This window comes from Arachis ipaensis, chromosome B01 (assembly GCF_000816755.2).
Source record: "Arachis ipaensis cultivar K30076 chromosome B01, Araip1.1, whole genome shotgun sequence".
In the NCBI taxonomy this organism is placed as follows: domain Eukaryota; kingdom Viridiplantae; phylum Streptophyta; class Magnoliopsida; order Fabales; family Fabaceae; genus Arachis; species Arachis ipaensis.
In genome coordinates, this window is record NC_029785.2 from 115,654,914 (window position 1) to 115,664,157 (window position 9,244).

The 9,244-nt window shown below is 35.8% G+C and overlaps 1 protein-coding gene across 6 annotated transcripts; it reads left to right on the forward strand.

Moving 5' to 3' along the window:
- LOC107634015 (U11/U12 small nuclear ribonucleoprotein 65 kDa protein) lies at positions 533-8,746 on the forward strand. 6 transcript variants are annotated; one of them, XR_001618756.2, is made up of 14 exons: positions 533-849; positions 987-1,046; positions 1,207-1,293; positions 2,165-2,438; positions 3,552-3,623; positions 4,366-4,593; positions 5,340-5,421; positions 5,561-5,734; positions 5,933-6,097; positions 6,181-6,351; positions 7,208-7,295; positions 7,522-7,580; positions 7,703-7,781; positions 7,967-8,746. XR_001618756.2 is itself a non-coding variant. In XM_021123881.1 (14 exons), exons 4-14 carry the CDS (start codon positions 2,287-2,289, stop codon positions 8,048-8,050), a joined length of 1,341 nt encoding a protein of 446 aa, XP_020979540.1. In that variant the 5' UTR covers positions 533-849; positions 987-1,046; positions 1,180-1,293; positions 2,165-2,286; the 3' UTR covers positions 8,051-8,746. The 6 variants fall into 6 exon arrangements, 5 of the variants coding, with proteins under 5 accessions (XP_020979540.1, XP_020979536.1, XP_016193087.1 ...); XM_021123881.1 differs by having other exon boundaries at positions 1,180-1,293; positions 7,716-7,781; XM_021123877.1 differs by having other exon boundaries at positions 1,207-1,300; positions 7,716-7,781.

Genomic DNA, 9,244 nt, shown 5'->3' on the forward strand with positions numbered 1-9,244 from the left:
TTTAATAATATACCTTTCCAACTCGCCAACCGCCTTTGAATCTTTTCAATAACATCTTGAGCCCCTCGTCTAGGGATACGAGAGTGACTCAAATTCACACCAATATACTTTTTCAGATTCTGAGTGAAACGAATATTAGACATACAAGTAAATATTTGCTTACGAACAGAAGAAACATTTTTAAAGTAAAGTGTTTTAGATTTTTGGAGGTTTACCTTCATCTTAGAGGCTCTACAAAAAGTGCTGAGAACATTCATCATCAACTCAACTTGAGACTTTCTAACCTTATAGAAGAGAAATAAAACGTCCGCAACACATAAGATGTGATATTTTTGGTCCGTCTCTAGACACAGAAACAAGAGTCCAATCCCCTTTAAACACTTTCACTTTGTAAGCAATCAAGCAAGTTAATCTCTCTATGCATAAACGAAAAGGTAGAGACACATGGGTCGCCTTACATATTTACCCGGTCCGGGTCATATAACCCGGTCCGGTTCTTTTTTTCTTTTTTTTGAGGGAAACGGTGCCGTTCTCTTCCTCACTTACCCCCCTCCCCTGCGTGGTGCCCTAACCTAGAACACATCCCATCTCACCTCTCTCTTCTCTCACCTAACCTCAAGCTCGTTGCCGGCTCCTCAAGCTCGTCGCTGCCTCAAGCTCGCGTCGCCACCTCAAGTTCGCGTTGCTGCCTCAAGCTCGCGTCGCCGCCTCAAGCTCGTCGCAAGCCCTGTCGCGCTAAGCTCGTCTTCCTGCTTCGGCCATTAACGCTTCCTCCGCCGTGAGTCTGGGTTTAGGGTTTCAGCTTCGGCCCAGGTATTTCATCAACGCTTGCTTCGTCTCTCTGCCTAGGTGAGTTCCAGCTTCGGCCCTGTTCTTCCTCTTTCAATTTCATTGCTGTAAATTATTAGTACATCTTGAATTTGTTGTTGAAAGTTGAGTTTGTTGCTGAAATTATGATTTAGCTAATTTTAATTTGCTGTAACCAGAGGAATATTTAATTCAACACAGGACTATGCTTCTTCATTCGATGGAGATGGCCATGGCACGTGAGTTTTTTGGATTTTACAAATGAGTGTTATGTTTCATTGTTGTTTACCATGATTAGCTACTTATCCATCCACTTATTAATTGTTGTTTACCACGGGCCACAGTTGCAAATTTCACTTCTCTTTTCTTTAGATTTTGATTCTGATGCATGTAACACAGGCATACAGCAGCAGGAAACCATGGGATTCCGGTGATTGTTACCGGGCATCACCTTGGGAATGCTAGTGGGATGGCTCCTTGTTCACGGTAAACCGTGAGTTTTTGTTAGTGTGTCAAGTCTGCAATAGGACTATATATTTATTACTTGTCAAGAATTGTGATTCTTTGTATTAAGCTATGGGTATTTGAATATAAAGCTTGCTTAGAGTCATTAGTATGCTGAATAACTAGTATAAGGATCCTCTGTGTTCTTGAAGAATTTGAGCCTTTTAATAGGATAATTGATGCTGTAAGTTGAATTTGATGCTGAACATATCATAAATGTGGTTGCTGCTGGAAGTAGAATTTGTTGCTAGATAATTGAGTTGAGTTGAATTTGTTATTGAACCTTGTTGTTGTGTTGCCTAGAAAATGCTAAATCTTTTGTTGCTGTATCTTAAGGGATAAGAGATAAAAGAGTTGGTCAGTAACAAAATCAGTTTGGTATAGTTAGTTAGGGTTTGTTATTCTGATTTGTGATCTTTCTCTCTTTTCCAACTCTGTTGTTATAAATAAAGCTCTTGCTTCCCTCTAAGAAGTGTGTAGAATTGATTCATTAATGGAAGAATAGGATGAAGTTAATTCAATTCACTAGTTTCTTGAAGCTCTCTCTTCTCTCTTCAAACTCCTCATTCTCTCTTTCTTTGTAAAGACTTACATTTTAAATTTTAATACATAATTTTAATTTTATTTATATAATTTTATATTTTTTAAATTATGACCGGGTCAACCGGGTGAATCAGTGATACACCGGTTGAACCAGTAACCCGGTGACCCGGTCATATGACCGGGTTGATTGTCGGTTCGGTTTTGATAACTATGGCTATATCAAATAATTGAAAAATAAAAAAAAAATTGAAGGATCATTAATGCAATGCTGCTACGTTTCTCTTCTCCCCTTCTCTGCTCTCTAAGCCAGAGCTGGTGCGCTGCTCCGTTCTCTCTCGATCACTACTCCGCTGAGTCCGTTCAACTCCTGCGCCGCCTCCATTCTCCATTTGAAGCTGGTAATCCCCTCTTAAACATTTCTTGGGTAGCCACATGTATCACTCTGCAGATTCAAAGCCTCCAGCTATGGATTCACCAGTGACCCTTTTGATTAAGCACCTTCCCGAAGCTATACCTCATGACACCCTTTCTCGGCTCTTATCTCATTATGGTGCTTCCTCTCTTCGTCCGTGCTCTACTGGAAGGTAATTTAACTGCCACTGCTTTTATATATTTATTTAAAGCTTCTCCATTTTAGAATTCACTAATATCACTCTTTGGCAATAAGTTTGTAATGCAAGGATTTGTGCCATCATTAGGTTCCATTGATTTGCATTAGCGAGTTTTGACCCTTTGTTTTGCCACCAGTCTATTCTTTGTAAGACATGGAAGAAAATAGTGATAGGTTATGGGGATATGGTGTTGCATGTTAGGTGTTTGATGAAATGCTTTACATTTCTTTGATTGTTGTTTCATGGTTTTCGAGCATACGTGTTGTAAATTAGGATGGTTTTGGTTTTGGGTTATTTCCATGTCCATTGGAGATCTTAATTGAATGAGAAAACATAAATGTTATTTTATCCTTCATGAAATGGTAGGGTGAACAAGAAGGAAAGGAACGAATTAGTGGAGTTGGTGCTTTTCTAAGTTCCATGGTGTTTTATAGTCATGTCAGTTATTAGCCATTCAGTGGGCCATTTGTTGTGTTTATATTTTTAAGGAAAGAATTAGTGAATTACTTTGGATGATGCATTTGGTTATTCATGGCCTATGAAATAAGGTGATGAGTAGAAATGCCTTTTGGCATAATGAACAAAAACAAAGTAACTAAATTCAAAGGTTTTAAACTAGAAAATAAATAAACTGTAGGCGTAGGCTACAACGTGAACTTAATATAATTTTTCATTTTTATTAAAGGAAGAACTTTTGGGAGACTGACAAATCTCCCGATTTTCGAATTTAGATTGTGGCTGTGAGAGATCTTCCTAGAACAATTTGTTTTTTATGCTACTATGTTGTATATTAGCCTCAGCTTTTTAGCAGCTTTTATTAATTCCATTGGACAGCGGCTTATAGTTCACTGATACTTAATTACTTGAACCATGCCATTTTATTGATGGTGGTGTTTCATGTCTTTGTGAAACTTTTTTACAGTAACATCATTAGATCTATAGCTAATCCACCTTGTGGAAAAAGGCTTGTGTTGCTGTTTGTGGTGCCTCACAAAAAAATCTCACTGTTATTTAATCAATTGATAATATTTGTTCCAATTTATTTTTGTTCATGAATGTTAATCATAATTGTTTTGTATAATTCAGGTTGAGGAATTGTGCTTTTGTAGATTTCAAAAATGAAATGTTGGCATCTCAAGCACAACGTCAACTACATGGGTATTTTAATTTCTTTGAACCATTTGTTACCTTTCTTTTGGTTCAATTTTTTAAATGAATCAATTGCATATTAGAAGAGATGGCCTTAGTGTATATTAATTTTGTTTTGCATTTTCTTAATTCTATATTTCTTATTTGTATTATTCAAAACAATATAAAAATAGAGGTTGATGTAAATCATAAACCAGCTACGAAAATAAGCTTAGTGTGCCAAAGATGAGAGTGCTTTGATAGAAAATAGTCATACTCGAATGGACAGAATAAGGAACGAAAACACGAGAGAAAGTCAGGGTGTCACCTATTATTGAAAAGATGGTGGAATATTGTCTTAGGTGGTATAAACATGTGGAGAGAAGACTAGCAGAACCTTCAGTTAGGAGGATAGATTAATGGTTCTGGGCAGAGAGACACCTAAGAATACTCTAAATGAGGTGATCAGGAGAAATTTAAGCCCAAATGAGCTTATTTCAAACACTATAAATGATAGGATGCAAAGGCATTGTGGTCCCATGTAGCCGACCCCACCTACCTAGTGGGACAAGGCTTTGTTGTTGTTTCTTAATTCTATATTTCTACTTCATATTCATTTATCCTGATATCCTTTTTCAATTGATTCCTGAGTTTCAACTTTATGAGTAAAATACTTGCCCTGAAATTGGTTAATATAAATATAACGTTGTAAAGTTTATTAGAAACTGTATCCTTTGTATGATTGTGACTTCACTTTCATGGGGTTGGTTAGGTTGAGGCTTCTTGGTAAAGTCTTGTCAGCAGAGAGAGCTAATAATCCAATGGAAAGTGGCGAAAAAGGCAGTGTAGCTCAGCTGGGAAAGGAGTCTAAAGCGTCTGTGGTTAAAGATACAACTGTAACCAAAGCTATTGATGGAGATACAAAATCAGGATGTTTCCCTGTTGCCGAGCCAATTGCTGAAAGACTTGGTGTTGACTATCCATTTCCACCTCACCTTGAGTACGCTTCTGACATTGCAGTCTTTTGTATTTGTTGCTTTTTATTGCTTTAGGATTCCCCTTGGCACTTAAATATGGCAGATAGGTCAAGAAGATTAAATAAAAAACAGATTAATGAAAAGACACTAAAAAAATCATAGTAGATTAAAAGTCTGATTCTACTTATATGTTGTTGAGGCTGTGAGAGTATAGAATCATGAAATTTTTCAATGAGAATTTCTTCAATCAAGTCTATATTTTGTATGTTCATGTAATCACTCTCCCTCTTGCTTTTCATCTTTTTCAAGTCTCCCTTAACATCATGTTGTGTTTGGTGTTTACTTATTGCATGCAATTCAAGAATAACATATTAGGCGAAGCAGAATGCCACTGCAACCAGCAGTATCTTACAATTTATATATTTGTTCTTCTATTTCACATGATGAAAAAAGATATATATTATTATCTGGTGATACATTGTAGCCATTTATTGCCCTAATGTTCAATTTACAATGGAAACTTCAAATGATAACCACTGATAACTAACTTTGACAACTGTTATTTTAATCTATATTTTACTATTTTAGTGCTTTGCTGCTGAATACATGAATAACTATGAATGATAGTTATGTGTACTTATAGTATGTTGTCATGTATCCTACTTTTTAGTCGTAGAAAGTATGATGCATGGTTTTCGAACCATCTTTGCAGTGTGGTGTATAAAATTTGGTTTGGTTTTGGTATACTCTAATCAAATTGGTTTAACAGGTATGCTTACCCTCCGCCGGATGGAAATATATTGACCAACATTGTTAATGCTCTGATTGCTGTTCCCCGATTTTACACTCAGGTTGTTCCAGTATTAACTGAGGATGCAAAAATTCATTGGTTTCTTTCTCCAGCACCCGTGGAATTCTTTTTTTCATTTTATTTTATTTTTCTGCTGAGTAGCAAATAGTGATCACAATTTTTCTACCTATCTAATATAGGTTCTACACTTAATGAACAAAATGAACATTCCAGCTCCATTTCGTATGGCATTGCCAACACCGCCATTACCTCCAGTCGTGCCAACACCACCACCTCCCCCTCCTCCGGTACCTTTGAAGCCTCAGTCTGCAGATCTGTCAAGTGGTGAATCAGAGATGGAATCTTCAGAAGAGGTATCATCACCATTGCTTCCTTAGCATCTAATCCACTGCGATGTATATATGCAATGGAAAATGCTTAAATGCTTCAAATTCGTGTAAAGCATTTATTTCATGCACATCTTTTTTAATACCAACAAGAGTGTGAGTGTGTGTGTGTTTTCATTCATTATTCTTAAGTTACCATAGGAAAGTAACAAAAAAGAATTTTAGGAGGTAGAGCCAACAACAGAAAAGCCTAATAAGCGTGCCAGGCATGAGACAATTATTGGCCCTGCCATTGATAAAGATGTAGCTCATGAGGATGTTGGAGTAAAACCAGCCACCTTAGTCCCAAAAGAAATCCCATTAATCAAGAAGAAGAACCCTGTTTTGCAGGTATTTGTTTACTTTCCATCTGATTGGTTCTTGTAGCATATTATTGTAGCTTACAGTTGTTGCTTTTCTTGATGATTTTGCAGATCAATATTGCTCCCAAAGAAATTAAGGATGAGCGTAAAAATGATGACAGAAGCCAAGATTTACAGGAGCCAGAAAAAGATAGTCCAGATCTACATAAATTCTTGACTCCAGAAGAATTAGAGAGTGGAAAATTGCCTCCTGAAGAAATATTATCTCTTCCAATGTTTAAGGTATGGACTTTGAATGTAGCTAAATATCTACACATTTTATTGCCATGTCTCATCCTTCTAGGTGTCGAAGTGCTACATTCCAAATATAGTATCTGCCTGCTGGGTTGAAACCGATTCTCATCAATGCCATAAATATAATGATTCAACATAAGTTAAATGAATGTAGTGGTACCTACACTGTTCTGGCAAGTTTTATCAAATAAACAAAATATATTTCACTTAAAAATCTATTGTTTTTATGTTACATTAATTTTCTCAAGGAATTTCATGCGTATCATATTGCTGTATCTTGTATCTATTGTCATTATATCGGCCTCCATTGAGTAATGTCTAGCAATTTTTTTGTGATAAATTGTTTCTAGTAGAAGGCTATTTGTAGACAGACTTGCATATCTTATCAGATTATCATATTAATTGATCATGTTTTCCAGTTTTCCATTAGCATTTGCAAACTGCTTGCCTCTATTATGGAAATTGGTAACTACTTTGAGAGATCAAGTGTTTAAATAAAGAATTGTGAGTAGCTTAAAATATCCCCGTCTTGATCTTATTGAAGCTACCTTTATAAGTTTTCCTGATTACAATCTCAAATTTGTTTCAAGTGACAAAATTCTTTGTTCGCCCACTTGTTTCATCAGTTTTTGGTTAATCTAAAGGAACTTGACAACCGCTAATTGTTCAATGCATCTAATCTGTTATATGGTCTGACATTTCTTTATTGCTTTTTTCTCAACAAAAATTTCTTTTGATATGTGCATGATTTTCTAGTGGTCATGTACTTGGATGTTATGAAAACATTGTAGTGCAAAATTGCTTGTGTAATGGATTTGTGTTTTTGAATTGATGGATGGTGCAGAACTATACCACTGGAAATCCGGCTCCTGTGTTGTATATTAAGAATTTGGCAAAAGATGTGGTTGGTGAAGATTTTTTTTTAATATTCGGTAAGCTGCTACACTTTTAGCTGTTTCAGGTTTGGTTTTATCGGTACATGATTTGTGCTTAGACTAGTACATACACTTCTAAAAAAAATAATAATTACCTTAATGAGCACCTTAGTAGCCTAAAATGAATAATAACTTTACCAAATATGTGACATAATGAGTTCATTATAACATAATTATCATTCAGATGTCAATTGAGTTCTGCATATGTCTTTTGCTATGGCAGGGTGCTTGTTTGGAAGTATTGAGACTGCCAAGTCTTGCCTTCATGTAAAACTGATGCAGGTAAGACCTTGATTGGCTTTTAAAACCGTATATGAATTTCAATTTGGTGTTGATGCCATACGAGGAGACTTCCAAAACAAATATTCGCTGGTAGCATAAGCATGACTAAAATTAATGACTAGTTCTGAGTTTCAGGAAGGAAGGATGAGAGGTCAAGCATTTTTAACATTCCCATCAATTGAGCTGGCTCATCAGGGACTGGTATATTTCTCACAGCAGACTCGCTTTCCTGTGTTTTAATTTCTGATATGTGCAAGATGATTTCGTTTTCTGATTTCCATTACGATATTTTTTATTCATTTGTCATATAGTTCTTCCAGAATTTGCTAAACCATGAGATGGGGCGATCTTATTAAATGGTTTATATCACATACCTTTGGTTTCAGAATCTAGTGAATGGATATGTATTTAAAGGCAAGCCAATGATAATCCAGTTTGGTCGGAATCCTGGTGCCACTAAAGGAACTTGATTCTGTGGGCACAGGAGGGATGCACCACTAGTTTTGTGATCTCAGATCTGAGAATCGCATGAGGTCGTTTACTCATCTCCCCTTGTCTAAATGTAAAACGATAGATGGCTAATGCTGCACCTTTATGTCGACCGGGAGATGACTCTGCTTTGAACTACATAGCTCCAGACGACATTTTGGAATGTTTGTGATATAGCATTGATCTTGATGCTGCCATTTGCATTTCCCATGGAAGGGAGATTCCGGGTTGTAAAAAGTTAAAAAGTTTACTTGTATGATGAATGTTATTAAGTTCCGCAAGATAGGTTTGTAATTTGGATTAAGGTTACTATATTTAAGCACTGATGGTATTGCTTGTTGCTATAGAATCTTCTACAAAGGATAAGCCAAGTAGAATTGTTGTTTCTATAAGCCATCGTTAATTCGTTACTGGTACAGGAGACAACTGAGGAAACACTCAATAGATTCTAGATTCTGCACTTTGTGGCATGTGGTTGGTTAAATTTAGCATACAAAACATGATGCTTAAATTGTAGATTTAGGGATATAGAGCTGCCTCTTTAAATCTTTGCTTCTTATAGATGGATAAATGGACCCATAACATTGTGGGAAAAGCACAGTGGGCAGAATATATTAAACCAAAATTGGGGAATAGTTTAGTCTTTTTGATGAATTCAGTTCTTCATTTCCCCCTGATATCTTGTCTCCCTCTAAAGTAGCATTGATTTCTTGATGTTTTGATTGTTGAAATGTTTATAATGTCACATATCACAAGACCACCTTCGTAAATTTAAGAAATGCAAATGATTATTGCTTTCTTGTGATTTAGTATATAAGTATAAATTATGTCATGAATTTTTTGATAAACATCTCATGTTATAAAATCATTTATTCCAAAAACTTAAGTTGATTTTGAGGTTCACCAAGGATCGAACTCTTAATCTTTCGGATCTAGAACTCTAATACCATGTCATAATACTATTCATCTCAAAAGTGTAACCTGATAGGACAATGTAACACTAATGGTTATATCTCTAATACTTTCTAAACTTTCATTGTACACATTGTACGCTTAGGCCATTGGTTCCTATACTTTCTCTATTTTGTATTTGTTCGACACGGTGGAAATTCAATTCAAGAGCAGTCAATTTTAGGTGAAGTCTTCTAATTGACACTAATAAAAAAGTATTATAA